The following is a 19,926-nucleotide window of genomic DNA, read 5'->3' on the forward strand; positions in this document are numbered from 1 at the left end:
TGATGTTACAGGTCTGGGAGCAGTCAGACAGAGGCGTGTTTAGTAAAACTAAATACAAAATAAGATTAATTACAGTTCATTTGTGGTTTAAAGATTTCAGAGTCTTTACATGTCAGTTCAAATGTAACTTATTTTGAAACAAAAAAAAGTATTTCTCTAGAACTAGGAGCAAACTGAATATAAAGGCATAAAATGGGGACATCTTGGGTTCTCCCAGAATGCAACACAATTGGATTCGAAAGTGCATGCAGTGCAAACTTAAGAGATATGTCCAGTAAGGTTCACGCCATCCAAATTACTATCAGAATTTAAAAGTTGGCAATATTTTAAGAAATTATTTTATTTTATTCCATGATTTTAACAGTTTTAACGCTTTTGCCTGGGAAATACCTTTACTTTAATTGTTTAGTTGCTATTTTAAATCCTTAAGATCAACTGTTTTCATTTCTATTCTTTAAGATCTATTAATTACACTTGTCAAGGTTCTACAAATTTCAGTGTAAGTAAATAAATATAATATAACCATTTCACAAAGCTACTTAGGACAATGAGGTTATCTATCAGCTTTTTAGAGATGATCCAGGCTGTGATAAATAAGCTAAACCCCAAATCAAAATGAAGACAAACTAGAAAAATTCAGCAGTAATATGTCACCCAAGCACTTAATTCATTAATAAAACTTCGACACCTTGTTGTCAGTTTCAGAGGAAGTAAAAAGACAATCAAACAATTCTTAATTTTTGTCTTAATCGATTTCTTTTCGTGGTACCTGTGCTCATTATAACAGTCAGGATATTTACAGGAGATTAAAGAAGAGCTGTAAAACAGCAGACAGGATGATGTTTCACTTCTTTATGAGGAAATAAAACTGGCCTTGTTGAATCAGGTGCAGGTTTTCCACCCAACACTGGTGATGATGTCTCCAATAGCACAATATAGCTTAACTTTGTGTAACAAAGCTCAAAGCGGGACACATGACTACTATTAGCTTTCTTCCCAGGACTTTTGCAAAAAGGTAAAACAGTTATCTGCTTCTACAATGTTTGTATGTTGCAATAATCTCTTCCTTGGAAACTTTATTGTCCTAAATGTACCTGTATTAACTACAAGTATATTACACAGGCTGAAGCTATAATGTTTCATAAGAATATGAAGTATAATGCAGCCAGTCCAAAACATTAACCATTTTAAAAAGCACTGATGAGAACAACACCTACCAGAAAAGAAACATTGATTCATCACAACCTCAATCATTATTTTTCATATTGGAAAAAAACATGGTCAAGTTTAAGGAAATCTGGTTTGTTTTCACTTTTGGTCATTTATTGGTCAACACTTTGACGTTAATGTGACTTGCAGACTCGTTGTTTGCTTGACCCCAATGCTGAGGAAAATTACCACAATCTTTCTGGAAATGAACATTCAGACTATACGCCAATTTTTCAATCAGACAATATTAGAAAGAAAAAAAATACACACAAGTTCAGAGGTTCTTAAACTTCCTAGTGTACTTTTATGGAAGTTAAGCTTTTCTTTACCCCCTTCCTCTATTTCCCCTTTATGTCAAAACAAACCATTAATCTATGGCAGTTGTTCACCAGTACAAGGCGAACTGTGACTCATGACAATAAAGCCCCTGACTCAGTTTATCTTTGGTTAATGAGTAATCACTGCTGCTGACCAGCTGGACTTAAGTAAAGGAGCAGAGGTCTGGGATCCTCATTCTGAACCTCACTCAGTCACTGCGGACACACAAGGTAAGAGTCAGTTTTGTCTTTTTGAGATTAACTAAAGAAGCACATTAGAAAGCTGAAAAATTATGGAAAATCTTTGCATTTACAAATCTCAACTTGGTAACCGAGTTTCATTTGATGGTGCAGTTCAAAATAAACACTGAGAGCCACATTTTAAAGAATTGCTCAAGTTCTGCAGTCTGTTTTCTATTAAAGAAGAATTTCTGTCGCCTTTGGGACAGACGATAAAGATTATCTGTCATTAATTTTGACAGAAGTCATTGCAGCTCAGTAGTTTTCTCAATGATAAACAAACATTTAGTCGCCAGTTGTATTGATCAGAAACCAAGGCCGGGGTCTGTGCTGCATAACAGGCCATATGTTTGCTTAAATCCCACACGAGTCCATCAGTCCACACATTCAAATTTGTTGCTGGACAGCAGGAACATTTACTGATTTACTAAAAACATTTGCCATTAGAATTTAGCATGAATGTCTTATTAACTTTGCTCCTTTAAGCTCACAATTGAATTGTTGAATCTACTGTGGATTTTACCCAATCCTCTCAAAAGTTTACATACAGGCTCAAAATTGTACATCCCCACTAATCTTTCTCAGCAGGTTGCAGAGAATTCACCCACTTTTCACAGCTATCAACAACATTTTGGCATTACTCTGGCTGGATCGTTTACCACTCTTTTTTTGTAAGAACTGTAGGGGTGTTTTAAAATGGTTGTCTGCCTGACGTGGATACAGATTTTAAAGTCATTCAACACATTCTAACAAAGTTGAAATTAGGGCTTTTGGACGATCATCCTGAACCCTACTGTCAACTTCACGCATCCACAAAGTTGGGATGTGTATTTTAGCTTTTTGTCTTTTAACCACAGATCTCTTATAGTCAAAGGGTGAGAAGTGGAGAACACGCTGGGAAGGTTAGCTGTCTGAAAATGTACATCACATTCATTACTGTAGCTATAAATGTGTTTGAGAACACTGCAGACAGTCTGAAAGCTGAAGCACAGAAAGTCAGGGGATGTGTGTGTGTGTGTGTGTGGGGGTGTGTGTGTGTGGGTGGGGGTGGGTGTGGGTGTGTGTGTGTGTGTATTATCTCTGCCTGCAATCAGTGAGCCACTCTTGCCAGCTGACCTCTCAGAGAACCAAATCCAGACGCAACCAGATTAGTGATGAAAGCTGTTTTCATGATCCTGTAATTGTCAGAGATAACTTCAAACCCCAATGTTCTGAGAGGCAGAGATGGTGGTTCATGAAATAAAACACTAAGTTACTTGTAATACTGAATAATGTATCTTTGTTTATCCACAGAGAGAAAATCATCTTAGCAACAAAAGATAAAATGCAGAAGCTACAACCACTTCTTCTAGCGGCCCTGGTGTGTTGCTGGATCTCCGGAAGCCAAACCAACCGCGTCTACATTCACCCCTTCCACCTTTTTGCTGTTGACAATGTCAGCTGTGAGACTCTGCAAGGCTCCGCCGTGAAGCCTCTCGAAACCATCGCCGTGGAGGCCCTTGATGTTGAAGTTTTGACCCCTGACAGCAGGGACCGGTCAAGTCTGGATCCACAGAAGCAGAACATGACAGAGAGGACGGCAGTCCTGGCTGGCCTGCTGAATCCTCTGGGTCTGAGGATGTACCATGCCCTCAGCAAAAAACAGAACAACACCCTCTTCTCTCCAGTCAACACTTTTGGCTCACTTGTTGCCTTCTACCTCGGAGCGTCTAAGAAGACGGCACGCTCTTTTCAGGTGCATGCCTTCGATTTGCTTTTTTTTTTTGGTAGTTTTTGAGCTCTACTTTAATTTCATTTTTGGAAAGCATAACTTACTGCCCTTGCCATCCTAAATGTTCACCCTTTGCTCATAATCAATATTTTGTTTTTGTTCTAGGAGTTTCTAGGCCTCAGTAGCGGTACCGACAGAGAGGACTGTGTATCTTTAGTAGACGGACATAAGATCCTCAGTACACTACAAGACATTAACTCTCTGGTGGACGATGGGTCTAGAGATGAAATCACCACTCAGGTCTGGGCCTTTGCACGGAGCGACGCTCAGTTATCTAGAGACTTTATTCAGGGAACACAAGACTTCTCAGACAAATCGTTTATCCGAGGCGTGGACTTCTCGAAGCATGAGGAGACGGAAACACTGGTGAACAGCTTTGTGGAGAAAACGTCGGACGGGAAAGTGACGAACGTCTTCAAAGACCTGAACCCAAGCAACAAATTTCTCTTCATCTCCTCCTTCAGCTTCAAAGGCATGAGCTCTGGCTTTCCAAATCAATCACAGGAACAACTGAAGAATCAAACCTGACTTTGCTCTCTGCTTGTGTCTGTTTAGGCAGCTGGATGACAGCTTTCCAACCAGATAAGGTCTCCATGGAAGAGTTTCATGTGGACGAGACAACAAAAGTAACGACTTCAACAATGACACGCACTTATCACTACCACTACCTGAATGACAAGGTAAAGCTTTCTTCTATTTTTTTTTTTTTTTTTTGGTCCTTACATCGATGTCCCAATAGCACATCAGATAAGAATAGATTTTGACTCCTCTGCTGTTTGTTTTATTGAAGGTGAATAGGTGCACTGTTGTGAAGCTGTCTCTCAGTAAACAGAGCCACATGTTGCTCATTCTACCTCACGAAGGAACAACCCTCGGTCATATAGAGGACAAACTGCTCGCCAACCTGATGGGTGGCTGGCACAAGAAGCTCCAGGAAGGGTGAGAGAAGGTTTTTGTACAGAGAGTTATTAATTAATCCCTTCAGAGTCAATCGGACAGACTGAAAATATTTTTGTCACGCACATCAGCAGTTTGTGACATTTGGAATATAAATGTAAAGAAATATTCTATTTTAACCAGTCCTCTCCATTTCCAATGATAATGACAAAGTAATGACGACATGTAGTTGTGCAGTTTGTCATGTAAACATGTAGAGCATACTGAAAGTTTCAGGTATACACTCACAATTAACACAACTGAGAGTTTGTGTCCAATTCAGCCAGAGATCAGCATACCACTGTGCTGTTCAACCACAGGCTGTGAAGATATCTGTCTCGGGTTCACATGAATTGAGCGTACTCTAGCTAAAATTTGGAAAATCTGATGAATTCGTTAGTTGTTGTGGTATTTTACCAATATGGCAGCCATATTGGAAATTGAACTTGGGCATTCATTGTATTCCCAACTTTGGATTTCATTATAACATCTTTACTGCCATCATACAGTTTTACTAGCCTCAGTGTGTCAAACAGAAAAAAGTTTTCTGGACGATAGAGAAAGAATAAGAAGATTCCCATTTTGGTTTTAGAAATTTCCATTTTTCTCCTTTTTGGTTCTCAGTTTGTTGGAGCTGTCCCTCCCTAAGTTCTCCCTGTCTTCTCTGATTGACATCCATGACCTACTGACCACCATGAATCGCCCTCTTGGGCTCACGCTCTTGGGCTCCCAGGCCGAGTTCACCCGGCTCAGCAACACCAGCCCTTTCTCCATAGACAAGGTAAACCAGATAAACTGATCTTGTGGTCATGTAAAAAAAAAACGCTCAACAGATTGTGTCATTAACAGCTTTGTGTTTTTTTTTTCTGTCAGGCCATGAACAACGTGATGTTTGAGATGTCAGGGGAAGCAGCAGAACCTCAGGCCAGGACTACAGAAGCAGGCGTCGCTTTGAGGCTGTCCATCAACAGACCGTTCTTTTTCTCCATTATAGAGGAGCATTACGAATCGATCCTGCTGCTGGGAAAGATCTCCAACCCTACCCTCTAAAGCTGCTTGATACTGAACAAATGACCAGACCATCAAAGTGCTGCTGCGTCTGAAAGAAATGACCAGACAGCATAGACAAGAAATGAAGCTACAGTTTTATCTCTTTTAGTATTAAACAGTGTTATGGCTACTCAAGGTCAGCACACAGAAAGTTACTGGAATCACTGGAGGTCTCATTTTAGTATTTATGGATAGACTTCTTTACAGTCAACTAGTTTTAAACTTCCCATCCTTTTTTTTTTTTGTAATATTTACTTTCATGATGTTCTCTACAAAACTTTTCAGTAGGCTTGGTAAAGTAGTCTATTTGAAATGAATAACTTCTTATAATATTGTAATTAAGAGTTTACTTTTGTTTGCCTACGATTGTATAAATAAAACATTCCAGAGGAATGGGTTATGTGTGGCTGTTTTATGAAATGGGAAATATGACAGAAAATGCCATTCGGGAAAGTCAAGAAATGGCAACAAGAGTTTAGCTGCTCATCTCAACTTCCTACTAAAGGACCCAAGTTAAATTTTCCCAACTATGCAGTGATAAAAGAGTAAGAAAAACAAAAGCAGAGTTTCAAAATGAGACATCGTACAGTTAGGTACGATGTTAGGCATTTTCTACTCCTACCATTTAAACGCAAATGATTTGATCAGCTGAGACAAAATTGAGCTTTTCTGTAAAATACTCTGGTGTAAAAATGCTCCATTCCCACTGTTAAGCACTGTAGAGGATGTATGATGCTGTGGGCTTGATTCTCTTTCAGTTGCAATGGAGGCTTTGATTGGGTGCATCGCCTCATGAACACCTTAAAATGTAGATTTTTTTTTTTAACAAATATTTTGCGGTTTCTGCCAGAAAACTGAAAACAACTGGATCTGGAATTATGATCCAAAGCATGACCAAATTACCAGAAAAACTCTTACTGAATCTTAAAAGAAAAAAAATCGAAATATTTTCTTGACCATTTCAGTAAAAGGGCTGAAAAAAAGTTTGCATGGTCCTGAAAATTAACCTAATCTTATCGCTTCGTTAAATGAGACAAAACAATTGTTCCCAGAGTCGCCCTTTTTAATAGATTGTTAGAAAAAAAAAACACAATAAAATTAAACAACAGGATCATATGTAGCTACTGAATCATCTGTGGATAAAAACACAGATGATATAAAGCCTTTTTCTTTATTCCCAAATTATTAATTTGGATTCTGCACCCTTAGTTTGAATCTGTACATATTCCACATTAACACTAATTTCATCTGTAAGGCGTTTAAAAAATTAAATAAACATGCTGTTACTGAGTTTACCCTTGAAAAATAAAATTTGGATCTTTTAGAAACATTCAAACCCAAGAGGTGATCAATGTAGCAGTTTTTACAGCGAGGATACACTACACAGTAGCAAATGATCCCAGAGTAACATACCAACCCTGGTACACATGTAGCCCAGTTGTTTGTTGCACTGTGAGGGCTCAGTGATTTGGACGATGATTTCATAAAGTCAGTTCTTGTTCTTCCTCATGTCGTCGCGGACAAAACTTTCATTTCTTCGAAAAATCTGAAGGTGTGAAGAAATCCCCGTCGCCTTCAGAGCGGATGTTCTACTGGTTCTGTTCGGCGAGGTCCCGGGCTTCTTTCACAAGCTCCATCAGGGTGGAGAACATGGAGATGTCACTGGGCCGGAGGCCCATTTTCTGAATCTGAGACAAAAGCAAATAGAGAAATGACACATAAGCTACAACACCTGCTTCTTTACTAGGCGCTTTGAACTTTGATTGTGTCCATTTGTGTATTAAAGCGACACGTACCTGTTCGCCCAGATACTCCACATCCAAGGCCAGCTGAAGACGGATCTTGCTGTCGTCCGTCGGCCCACCGTTGGTTCCTGTTGTGACAGCAGCGCTTGCACCTTTTCTGGCTTGCTTTAAACGCTTCAGACTGTCTTCCATCTTTTTCACTGAGCTCAGCACTTCTGAGATGGTCTCGTAGTACCTGAAAAAGAGAAGAAGAGTTTTAACCAAAGGACTAAATTCAGCGCACAAGACATTCTTTCTACTAGCATCACAACCTCTTTGGGTTATTTTAGTTTCATGAATGTATATTTGAGACTTACTTCTGTGTGCAGTCAGACAGTGTAACTCGGAGCCATTCTTGTGACGTTAGGGGGTTGACCAGCCCTGTGGAGTATGCTAGCAGCTGGTGTAATGGCTGTAAAGCGTTGTCCATGTATGCCGATGCTCGTACTGGTAGGTCCTTCACACGGAAACAGTCATCAGGAACAAACAGGCAAAATATTCTAAGAGATTACAAGTGTGAATTGACAATATTCGGGGGAGGGAAAGATCCACCTACTTTATTGGTCCTGCGGTAGAGTCGTGGGACCTCAGAGGCGCTCTTCAGGAAGCGGCAGGAGCGTTCGGTCAGATGCTGCGTCATCCTGGTGTTCAGAGACGGAATGCTGCTGGACAGGCGAACCCTGGAGTCTGCGAGGGCATCTGTCAGACAGAACGCTTGTAAAAATCCAGGAAGCGGCGACATAAAATTTATAGAACGTTATCATCAGCTCCTGCCTGTTTTATTTAGTTGTAGTTTCCACGTTTTTGTTTTTTCTAATTTTTCAGTTTTGAAAGGGAGCATTTTTAACATTTCTTGAGAAATGTAATGTTTTTCTATGACTGTGTGCTATTTAAGATGTGACCCATGCATACTTCTGTGATTAATTTTTTTTTTCCACATGCTGCGAGTCATTTCGTATAAGCTTTGATAAGTAACCTTTCTTAGTTTTTGCTCATGTATCTAATAAATAGTATCTACCAGGAGGTCAATTAAAAATGTATTTGATCTCTCATTTTATAAAAGAATCAACTGGAAAGAGCGCAACTTAAAATGTCCACAAAAATAAGAAGCAAAATGTGAGATTTGAGGATTTTTCTGATCATCTCCATAATTCATGTGCATAAAAACATAATAGTTAATTACATGGGTATGAATTTGTTTACTTCTACACATGAAAAGGATGTGGCTTGGGATAAAAAGGTAAAAGTTGGGCAAACTGACCCAGAAATGAAGAAAAAAATAAGTAGTCATTTTATTTTTTCACTTGGGATTAATAAAGTATTTTTGAGTTTAGCTGAATATTACTTAAGTGGATGTTTAATTACATTCAAGGAGTGTAAACATCCTAAGTTTTTCATAACTGCTCAATGTTAAAGAAATATAAAAAGAACAGTGAAAAAAAAATGTCCAAAAATTCTGATTGTTTTTTTAACTTTCTGTCATATTTTAACTAGAAAATAGAAAACTGCTCCCAGTGTGCCTTGTAAGGCCAGCTTACCTTCTACAACTGCAAAGTTTTTGATCCCGATAGCATCTAATCGCTGTCTGACCATCTCTGACAACTCTGGGATCTAAAAGAAAGAAGACATAGAAAATAAAAAACTACACTGACGTTTGGGGTTGTAATGTTAACAAAATAGATTGGAATATCAACAAAGGAAAAGCAAACACCACAACCAGAGATGCACCACATTGTGTAATGACGGAAACATCTCTGTGATCCTTCTGTATTGTTCTGTCTTCAGACCGTGTGCGCACACACCTTCTCCTGTAGCTTCTGAATGTCAGCTGCAATGAAAACCAGCTGTTTGGTGGACAGAGCTGCCGGGCCGCCGCCCTCGCTGCCGCCTTCGTCCAGGGACGTTCGGCTGGACGTGGAAGAGGCCGAGCTCGGCAGGGGTCTGGTCGGCTCCTTCGGAGCCTCGAAGGCCGGGTTTTTAGTCAACGCCTGTGTGGATTGACTCAGTTAGGTAAAGCCTGGACAGGGTTGCTCTTCTTGCTCCTCCTTCATTTCCACATTTGGCTTTACCTCATCCAGAAACTTGGCATATCGCGAGTACAGCTGCAGAGTCAGCTTCCAGAAGCGATGAGCAAGAGGTGACAGGTAGACCTTGTCCGACCAGCACCTAACCAAGCAGGACCATAACACCTCAGACACTTGAAGGTGGAACAAACTGCCAGCTGGAAAGGAGCAGAAACACAGGGGCATTGTGGGAAACGTGTGCAGCAAACACCGGCGTTTAACATTTAGGCATAAACTCCCCACCTGGTGCTGCTTCTAATCCGTCTCCTATGGTGTTCTCCAGGCGCCCGGCAATCTCTTTGTACCTGAAAAATGGAGGAAAATATTCAGAGTACGGAAGGACAAAATGGTATGAGCTCAACGTTTGCGCCAGCACGGATTCAAAAACACTCAACAACACGTGCGTGGAAACTTTTGCCTTCCCGGAAAAGCTTAGCCGTGGAGGGTTTGGGTTGTGAAATGTGGACAGGCGGCCTGATCTTTGCTCTGACGTGCAGAGATGAACCTGCATGTTGTGAGTTTTATAGTGTGTTTCTGTGGGTGGGAGGGGGACTGGAGGACTTCTGTACTTTTTCCCCAACCATTCTTCCAAGGTCTACCGTCATAGCAGTGAGCAACGTTCAGTAATGTGCTGACACACATTCTCAATTGACATTTTGTTTTGAGTCACTCGTCTCTGTGAAACTATCAGCCGCAAGTCATTTCCCAGATTCCGGTAAAAGCGGGTTTTGTTCGTGTCGTGAGCGCTTGCCAAGTTGTCTTTATCGACAGAGAACGCTGACAGGCTGTTATTTTAATCGCAATCTGTTTCTCTGAGCCCTGAAACGCAAAGAAACGTCAATTTAACAAATTACACACTTAGCAGAATTTTTACTTCGACCCAAACTCTGACTTTCAGACGCACTCCTCTCTGCAAAATGTATTCCCCTCAAAAATTATTATCGGTTTAGTAAGAATTGAAAAGAAATCCCTGAAATCCATAATTTCACTTTTTTTTAAAAATTAATCTAATAAGTATTCCTAGCTTTTGGGATCTATACAACAAAGTAAAAAGAACAAACTTTCAAGGTTTAAATATTCCATCATGTCACTTTTCCTCATTTGATCATGTTACAACGACAAATTTTGTGGTTTTATTAGGATTTATGTGACACATCAACATAAAATAGTCAATACTTCTGAAGGGAAACGAAAATGACACATGGTTTTACAACTTTTAGAAAAGTGTGGTGTATTTAAAACAAAAGCTAATCCAAAAGTTATTGATATCAACTGACATGAAATCCCTATATTAGGAAAAGCCGTTGAGATTAGAGTGCAAATGTTTATCTATTTTTACATGACAGCACATTTGGAGAAAACTAAAACCTCATAGACACTCTCACTGAATTTCTTGTCGAAATCAGGGGAAACCAGGATTTTCCATTGTTCTTGTGATCAAGGACTTGGGAGCCTGAAAAGTAATTTAGAGATGTTTGTTCTCAATGTAACTGGAGGAGGTGGACTGAAGCTTATTCATTGTTCTGATTCACTCAATGGGTTAAATAATACAAGACCAAGTTACCTCTGTACACATCTTCGAGATATTACATTTCAGGTGACAATTTATTTGTGTTTTAAGGAGATGAAAAAGTGCTACAGCAAATCATTTCTCCTTTCATAGCGCAGCATTTGCACACAGAGCCTAAAATGTTTGCTTCCTTACCGTCTGACATTCACTTTCAGGATGTTAATAACTCATTTTAGGCAAAACGCACATTTTTTAAAGCTTTGTTTGAAAGTGAGTGAGTTTATTGTCACTCTGCGCCGTACAAAGCCTGGATTTACAGCCCAACTCTAGGTGTGTGAGTGTGGTGTGTGTTCAGTAACAGATCTCCAGGATTAATAAAGCGTTAAACAAATTAGGGGCATATTTACCGAAGCTGGAAGTAGACAGGCAGGTTCCATTTGTTGTTGAAACTGGTATACGACGGATGAACTCTCAGTCTCTTCACACTGGCCTGAGAACTGCACTGCTGCTCGAAACGCCGGACAAAGTCCATGCTAACGCTGTAGCGCTAAAACACGGGAGAAGAAGTACAGATCAAATCTTGAAGTTCATAGAATACGGCAAACATCTGCTATAGAGCGTTTTGATCAACATGCCAGAAATATTTGTGTACCTCGTAGAATATCTCAGGGTTTCCAGGGTTGAAGATGTAAGCCAACCTTTCCTCTACTCCTCTGATCATCTCCGGCCACACAGAGTTCACCAGAAAATCATAACCTGGCACCGTATCAGCCTTGTCACTGAGGAGGAAAAAGGCCAAATGAAAGCTGTTTTCACTGGTTTACCAAGTTGTTGTTATTATTAAGAGGATGTGGGGGTTTTTTGGACTGTAAAAAAAATTTAAATAGAAGATGCACAGCAAGTAGTGCCAACTAACTAACCTAATTTTGTATTTAAAAAATACAAAAAGAATGACTTCATGTCTAATTTACTCTAATTTTAATAATACCTGGATATAGCTCCTCCAGTCACCTCTCGAAGCAGTCTGCAGTGGTGAGGAACAAAGTCCAACAGTCTGGAGAACATCAGCTGAAGACCGCTCGGACTGGACTTCACAACTTCTTCTACTATAACCTGGTAAGAGAAGAAGACACACGATCTTTAGCACTTGCAGGCAAAATAATCAGGATTTTGCTAAAACCTTTCTTTTTCATTTGCATCATGCAGCCTGCTCCCATGTACAATGTAAGATTGAGCTAAGGTCAGGTTTAGTCTAGTAGTGGATTAAAAATCAACACAGCAAGTTTAACACCTGTTAAGCTTTCCCCCAAATATTAAACAAAGAAAAGTAAATTCAGAACTGTTTCCAACTTTAACAAGACGTAAAACCTGTACAAAACAACTGAAAAAACAGAGATGAATGTCTGAACAAATATGTTTCATCAGTGTGCACAACCCCGTATAAAGTTCAGTTGTTCTAGTAGGTCGTCATCACCAAATACATAAAACATGGTGAAACCGCTGTATCTCCAGAAAGATGAGTGTTCCTGCAAAACTGATAAGGGATGTGAATGAAACCGGTCAGGGAGGCTGCTTAGGAGCCTACAGCAACATTAAGGAGCAGCAGGAATTTCTAAAAAGTTCTGTCTATGTGATACATTCAACTAAAATCACATGTATTAATCATACGGCCAAGTTAAGAAGGAGGGAGCTAAAATTTTACTAAACCACATCTGAAGTCTCCTCCCGCCCCCCAAAACAAAACAAACAAACAAACAAAAAAAACTAGCAAAAAACCGTCAAAGATGTGTACCTGGTCCATGTATGGTTTGACCAGCACTTGTCCCACCAAAGCTTCTGCGTCTCGGGTTTTGTCTATGGTGGCGTACGTCCTCAGGCAGTGGCGCACCATGTCCACATTGGACGTCTGCAGACCCTCAATCAACAGACCCTCCAGGGACTGCTGCAGCATGGAGGTGATCCCCGCAATGCGCTGCCAGAACACAACAAACTGCATCAAAAACAGATGCTGCCACTGCTGCTTCTTTTTATATAACTTCAGTGAAAAGCACAACACAGACACATGAAGGCTTTTCCGGGTAATCGGGACAGACAAAAAGAGAATCAAGTCATTTGATCAAGGAGGAGAGAAGCTATTCGTTTATCAATTGTCTCTGTGGTTAACCGTTCGACACTTACAGGTCTGACTTTGTCGAGCAGCGGCATGCCTTTGCTTTGCACAGCGTGAAACTGAAGCTGGTTGAATTCTGTTGCAATCCGCTCCAGGATCTGGCCCGCTAACAAAGGGCTGTTCACACACACAGACACGCGATCACTCATGGGGACATAAACACATAACCAAGCTGAGCAAATATTAACCTCCAACACTTGTTTGCCTTCCGCAAAGTCAGTAGGAAATTAATACTGAACCAATATAATTACTGTAATAGAAGCTTTTTATAATTTCATAGGGCATCTGCTGTTTGTAAAGTGTGAACCATCCTTTGTTCATCAATCTACAAAAGCTCAAATGGAGAGTCTGTTCTGTTTCTCACCTGCTGATTTCCAGAGAACTGGAGTCCTTCGAGCTCTGCGAGTGGAGAATCTTCTCAATCTTCTCCACCGAGCGAACCACCTGAATCAGCCTCAGTACGCACACCTGAGGGGCAATAACAAAGACGCATCATTTCACAAAGTGGAGACGCTCCACTTTATTATCTAACAGTAGAGAAGTAGAATCCACAGAGAATATCAGTGTCTTTACATTTTTTTCTAAGTGAATTCACCCAGTTTGCCGGAGACAGCAGATGACTGTATTACATTACAGATAAAGATCAGATATTAGGAAAAAGATCCAAACCTTTTTTTTCTGCAGGTCTTCCTGTTTGGACAGCTGGTTATCAATGGCCTGTATCACTTCACTCACACAGGAACGCAGACTCTGCCAGAAAAAAAAAACAAAAACATATTTTGAATTGGCTAAAACACACAGAGCAAAGAAAAGATCAAAGCTTATTATGATTTTTATTTTTTAGGGTTTTATACCATAACCTCCTCTCGTAACTGTCCCAGTGGCACCGAAAGCTGATTGAGGGCTTTGTCCATTCCCACCTGAGATGAGGAAATAATGCTCACAATAAGAAATATCTACTTTGAAACACATATAATACTACCTAAAATCTATGTGAGGTGAGTTTATTGCCTTGTACACAGAAATACCCATTCTTAATTTCAAGGTGTAGAATTTGTATCCAAACTTAATTGCTTCTGACGAGCATAAGTCAGAGTCTGATAAAGATTCATAATGCCTCAATGCTGTAGGAAGTTCTTAAGCACAGTGAATTTAACATTTTACTGGTAAATATAGATTTTTGATCACAGTTGAGGGGTACAGATGAGGCCTGTGTTCATTCGGACACGCTTGGACAATGTGAGTGATGGGCAGATGATGTTTCACTGAGCGTTTCTTACATTCTGATAACGACACGGAAACTGACCATTTATTGCTCAATAGCGACATCTGCTGGATCCCCGAAATCATTGCAGACATCCAAGACAATTGATCTTGATTCAATCATTCTGGCATGTGGACACCCAATGACAGATGAATGGATTCACTTTACATAAGCGCTTGCTACTAAGTGATAGCTGAATGACATATTATATATTACAATTATTTTTGATGTAAACAAACTATGAGTTATGACAAATACGGTCTGTCAAATGCAGAGCTGAGGAAAATATTTTTGGAAGGAAGTAAAAAAAAAAGAAAACTCTAGTAGAAGGTTTTGTTTAAATCTTTGAGAAATATAGCAGGTTGTGAAAGTTAAATTGCCTTTGTACATTGATAAGAGAGGTCCAAATAAAGTTTCATCCCCTTCTTTGAAAATAAATGCAAATGAGTTTAAACGTTTCCTAATGGCCACGTTTAGGCATGAAAACAATCTGCATTATTTACTGTGATTGTTTTATTGGTTCAAAATGAGCAATATATTCCACATGAGGTCATGCTTTTTACTCTAACTCTATTTTTGTTTTGTGTATTTTTGCAAAGAAAACAAAAATCAATCAACTTTACTGCAATATTAAATTAAATTCAGTGAGTTTTTTTAAACTTGTGGATTAAAAAAAACACATTGATTCCACCAAATACAGTATATAAGGTAGAATCTATGTGGAAATTTTCTATGGTAGCCAAGTTTGTGTTCTCACATTAGATTTAAATGTTTCATTGCAGCCATACAGAAAACAAGTAAAATTTTCTGATTAAAAACATGATAACAAGAAAAATAAACAACAAGAAACAAAATGCGAATAAAAATGCAAATCAATGCACTGAAAAGATCCTTGATCTGTTGCTGTGTCACCAAAATGTAACTTGTTCATATAAACTGCCCTGTCCTACCGATCTCTTTCCATCTGCCAGTGGAACGCTGGACATGTAGTGAAAACAACTCACCAGGTTGGTAGAGAGGTTGACAAAATCTGCATAATCCTTGTTGATGAGCTCCACCATGGCTGTTTTCAGCAGTTTGTAGTACATCTCCAGGTCTTCTCTCATCTCCTCCAGCTGGACCTGCTTTCGACACTCGGCCACAAATTGGTCGACGTCAAAATCGTCCTGGGGGCAACAGCAGAAAATGTGAGTGGCAGTTCTAACACACAGAGATAATCATAAAAATAACTAAGTTATCTTTTGTTCATACAAAAATCCAAAAATTTTCAGTGGGATTTTGTATAATGCACTATAAGTAAGTAGAACATACTTGTGAGTCAGAAAGAAATGGATACAAGCTTTTCTTTTACAAATTGTGTGACATCCATTTGTCTTCAGTCCCCTTCAGTCAATTGTGGAGCCAAACTTTACTGTAATAACAACTGCAAGTCTTTTGGGGTGTGTTTGTAGCATCTTCGCTGTATTGCATGGAAAATACATACATTTTCAGATTATGCCTCGGATTCTCCATTAGATTCAGCTTAGCTTTTATAAATTCATAATGAGCATAGTGCATAGTCGTAAACAATGTTGCACAACTGTGTTTAAAACTATCAAATAAAATTCAGTGACGAGGTGTAAAAGTTAAAGCGGTGTAGGTACTTCCGGACGGCAAAGTAAATAGAAAAGATCCTGAGAACATAAATATTTAGTCCTTTACTTAAGACATATTGGTTGTGATAAAACAGATGCTGGAAATTAAAACCGCAGGCGAATGCCTGTGTACACATTTTTGGACACAGTATCAAAAATAAATCTTTAAACATCAACAGTTAACATCAAATATCGACTTCTGTCCTGTTTGATGTTAAACTCCTTGGCAGGTGCTAACCATAGCGCTCTAAAATAACGCGAGTTTACCAAACTCTCACCTTCATAAAAACATCTTTATCGAAGCACAGAGAATCTGGTCCTTTCGGTAAATTCATTTTTGGATCTTAAACGACAGCTCAGCACAACATTCACGGATAAAGATGACAAACTGTCAGGTTAGCTGCTACAGCTTAGCTTCCGCAAACATGGCACTTCCCGTGACACCACCGCGCCCTCTAGAGGCCGGGGGGTCTTCAGACGCCATTGAGGCGGTGAGGAGTGTTGTCCTGTCGCTTTACGGAGAGTTTGCCGTATTTACTTATAATAAGTAAATTTTCTTCACTTTTTAATTACAACTGTACTTCTACTGTGCTACAAAAATTGCCTGGCCGTAGATAAATACGGGTAGATACCGTATTTGCTAATGTTCAGACGTACGTCTTCGTGTCCGCCATCTTAGGTAGGTCAACGTTGGCAGCAGACGACTAGAGCAGCTTTTATTGTAAACGTGACCACATCCAGAAATGCCGGTGTCCTGTTCAGCTTATGGCTGTAAAAACAGACGAACCATTCTAAGTAAACATCGAGGGATAACTTTTCACCAGTGAGTTGACGTTTGTTGTGTTTCAATATTGTCTGCCGCTTTAAATGTAATTTAAACTATCAAAAACATTATCGGTATGCTTTGATTTTTGTTACCAAGCAAAACGTACTTTCAAATTATTAACTTTATGCACACTCACCGAATTATTGCTCCAATTAGAAGTAAGTCTGTCATGACTTTGTTGATTTTAAAGGTTCCCCAAAGATCCTGGGCTCAGAAAAGCCTGGATCTTAGCATTCAGAAGACTGGACTTCAAGCCATCTAATAAAACCGTCCTCTGTAGTGATCACTTTATGCAAGCTGATTTTGACAGAACCGGTCAAACTGTACGATTGAGGGAAGGTGTTATCCCTTCTGTTTTTGCATCTTTTCCAAATCATCTAAAGAGGGTTAGTACCATACATATTTTTTACAGATATGCCACCTAATTTTAAATAAATATTTTTTTCTCACCAATATATCTCTGTTTTCAAATCTGAAGAGGCCCATTAAAGCCAGGTCAACGAAGACATCAAGGCGTGCACTGGAACCAATCAAGGATCCCGTCCCTGCTCCCAAATGTTCAGAACCTCCAAAGCCTGCAGTCTCTGTAAGTAAAGTGTCATACAAAAGCTTTCAGACTTTTTTTTTACTTTAAATCTACAAAATTCAACATATTTTGCATATCTGCAAAATATGCAAAAAAATTTGCAGAGTAGAACATAAATGTGAAGTGTTAACCAAAATGATTCAGAGTTTTAAAACAGTTTCTTTCTTAAAACATAAACAGTTCACAGCAATTTATGGCAAAAGTGTTTCTTTAGTCAACAAATCTTTCCTTCTGTAGGACCATCACTATGCTCTGGATCCTGCTCAAGTAAAAAAAAAGCTATCTGACGCTCAAGCACGGATCGAGGAGCTGGAGCGACAGCTCAGAAATGCAAAGGATCGAGAAAGGAGACAGAAACAAGTTTTAAAGTCACTCCTGGAACGATTAGAAGAAAGAGGAATGCTATCAGAGGCAATAGAGATCGAGCTGCTCCAGGAATCTGGTAGGTCCAGTGATCAGCTGTAAAGACTGTCAGTTCCAAGGAGAAAACATAAAAAACTTAATTAACTTTTATCAATTGTTTCACCATCATTACAAAGAAAGGAATGAGAGGGTTAGCTCCACAAGGTCATCTCTTTAAAAATTATTTCTTGAATTATGAAAACACTGAACAAAGCTGGGATCACATCCTGTCCCTGTGATGTTGAAGACTTTCCAGTGTTTCCCCCCCGTGTATTATGAGCCTGACGGGCAACCTAGGCTTTACTCTTGCCCCCACCAAGCTAAGCATTGCTTATTTATTTAGGTCTTCTTAAAATGTTTGCATTTTTTTAAGACTTCATAGTTGGTGTTCAGGTGTTAATCTTTCAATAACACATAATTATCAAGTGATATTTTCATATTTCCTGTCAACGTTTAACATTTTTAACTCAAAAACACGACGGGCAGCTGGATGAATGACTGCACCAAACCACCGAGCTTTGGGAGTTTTCTGGGGTAAAACCTCGCTTTCCCTTTAAACCCAGTGCAAACAGCAAGGGGTGTTGTATTAACTACCCCTTGCTATTTAATGTACCGTTACATTAAAAGTAAGAGTACTTTGAAGTACTCTTAAAAGTACTTAAAGTACTTTTGTCAAAGAGTACTCTTTGTCAAAAGTAAGAGTACTTTTAATGTATTTGTCAGTTTTATTAAAAGTACCTGCGAGGAGTTCTTTCAGTTTTTGCAAGTTCATTAAACCTGCATAGTTCTTGCAGTAACAAATATAGGACAGGAAGTGACTCTGTTTGTTAACCAGTGTCTGGTGAGAGCACGTCAACTCTGCTCTTTACTTTATTTCTCAAAGCATATCTTAATCACAAACATATTTTTTTTTGTATTTGTCAGTATCACTAGAGATAAGGATGGCGCATGCAGTAAGCAACAGAAAGTTGAGCTTTATGAAAACACCTCTGCCTGAATAAAAACAAAGTACATCATGGATAAGCCACAAGCTCGCTGTCATTGTAAAGTTTGAGTTTTAATTTTGTTCGGTACCTGCTTCATGTAAAATTCTTTATTTTACGTTCACAATAACGTTTTTTTTCTTCTTTATTTTGGTTCACTGGCAGATTGACGCATCAAGCTTCAGTGGGGGATCGCACCACTGGACAAAAGTTGCAGACTTCTTGAATCCCCAGCTGTGCTATCCCTGCTGTTCCACTCCACAAGGTTTATTTGAATGTGTTCACCACTCCTCCTCAGAAAGATGATCACTCATTTCAGCCAGCAGAAATTCTGGATAAAAAGGGACGATTGTAAACTTAAAGCCTGTTGACTGGGAATGACTCTTTGGACAGTTCATAATTTAGGGTTTTGTGAGACTTGATATATAGTAATATATGTTCTGAGTCAATGTAATCCATGAACTATCATTTTTAAGCTGCGAGTAAATGTCTTTGTAGATTTCTTTCCCGTCAGTTTCAACTTGCACATGATCATATATAAAAACTCTTTTTGGTAAAAAATAAATATGTATTGTGCAATTTTTGTGAAAATGTGAGGCTTCTGGAAATCTCTTTCAATTAAGTAAATACAGATTATTTCAGAAACTTAATTCACTAAGTGAATCACATTACGTAGATTAATCACATACTGGCGAATGTTTTCATGCCGTTAGTTCTGTTACAAAAAGAAGTCTTTTTTACAGCCAATGAAGACAAGACATTTAAGATTAGAAAATGACACCAGCTCAATGAACACATTTTTAATACAGAGATGTGGGGTTATTGAAAATCGTTAAGACTTGCTTGAATGTTGTAATAGTCAAAAGGTACCTTTTAATTTGACTGTCAAGCCACATCTAAACGCATATTCAAATTTATTGAATATGATTGTATTTGTGTATTTAAAAAGTTATTGAACATTTAAGTAATTCTAGATTCTTTCTTCATAATTTAAAATATCACATATACAAGTATTTCTTTAACAAAATATATATATATATATATATATATATATATATATATATATATTTGGATTGTGACACTTTTTGACCTCAGTAGGTATTGAGGGCAATATATAGAGGTAGTTCATTTTGAAAACATTAAGTTATTGGATTATAACACTGTTTTACTATTGAAAGTAA

General features: G+C 38.8%; 3 protein-coding genes across 5 annotated transcripts; 2 read left to right on the forward strand and 1 right to left on the reverse strand.

Annotated features, from left to right (window-relative positions):
- Positions 1 to 1,656: 1,656 nt before the first annotated feature.
- agt (angiotensinogen) lies at positions 1,657 to 5,670 on the forward strand. The gene is made up of 7 exons (XM_032552978.1): positions 1,657 to 1,757; positions 3,060 to 3,501; positions 3,643 to 4,009; positions 4,093 to 4,217; positions 4,328 to 4,476; positions 5,098 to 5,254; positions 5,347 to 5,670. Exons 2-7 carry the CDS (start codon positions 3,091 to 3,093, stop codon positions 5,521 to 5,523), a joined length of 1,386 nt encoding a protein of 461 aa, XP_032408869.1. The 5' UTR covers positions 1,657 to 1,757; positions 3,060 to 3,090; the 3' UTR covers positions 5,524 to 5,670.
- An 895-nt stretch (positions 5,671 to 6,565) lies between these two features.
- Positions 6,566 to 16,391, reverse strand: cog2 (component of oligomeric golgi complex 2). Its single transcript, XM_032552976.1, has 18 exons — positions 16,227 to 16,391; positions 15,319 to 15,480; positions 13,905 to 13,970; positions 13,720 to 13,800; positions 13,415 to 13,518; positions 13,059 to 13,167; positions 12,673 to 12,852; positions 11,869 to 11,993; positions 11,533 to 11,659; positions 11,288 to 11,427; positions 9,614 to 9,675; positions 9,377 to 9,528; positions 9,110 to 9,295; positions 8,846 to 8,918; positions 7,864 to 8,006; positions 7,625 to 7,764; positions 7,320 to 7,503; positions 6,566 to 7,211 (listed from the first exon to the last, which is right to left on the reverse strand). The coding sequence occupies exons 1-18, from the start codon at positions 16,281 to 16,283 to the stop codon at positions 7,113 to 7,115; spliced, it is 2,190 nt and encodes a 729-aa protein (XP_032408867.1). The 5' UTR covers positions 16,284 to 16,391; the 3' UTR covers positions 6,566 to 7,112.
- Positions 16,392 to 16,405: 14 nt separating this feature from the next.
- On the forward strand, positions 16,406 to 19,553 carry LOC116713062 (THAP domain-containing protein 6-like). Of its 3 annotated transcripts, none has more exons than XM_032552980.1 (6): positions 16,406 to 16,495; positions 16,628 to 16,771; positions 16,965 to 17,160; positions 17,253 to 17,360; positions 17,598 to 17,802; positions 18,911 to 19,553. In XM_032552980.1, exons 2-6 carry the CDS (start codon positions 16,692 to 16,694, stop codon positions 18,913 to 18,915), a joined length of 594 nt encoding a protein of 197 aa, XP_032408871.1. In that variant the 5' UTR covers positions 16,406 to 16,495; positions 16,628 to 16,691; the 3' UTR covers positions 18,916 to 19,553. The 3 variants fall into 3 exon arrangements, with proteins under 3 accessions (XP_032408871.1, XP_032408872.1, XP_032408870.1); XM_032552981.1 differs by having other exon boundaries at positions 16,423 to 16,439; XM_032552979.1 differs by having other exon boundaries at positions 16,430 to 16,771.
- The last annotated feature ends 373 nt before the right edge of the window (positions 19,554 to 19,926 follow it).

Source organism: Xiphophorus hellerii, chromosome 22 (assembly GCF_003331165.1).
Source record: "Xiphophorus hellerii strain 12219 chromosome 22, Xiphophorus_hellerii-4.1, whole genome shotgun sequence".
Lineage (NCBI taxonomy): Eukaryota > Metazoa > Chordata > Actinopteri > Cyprinodontiformes > Poeciliidae > Xiphophorus > Xiphophorus hellerii.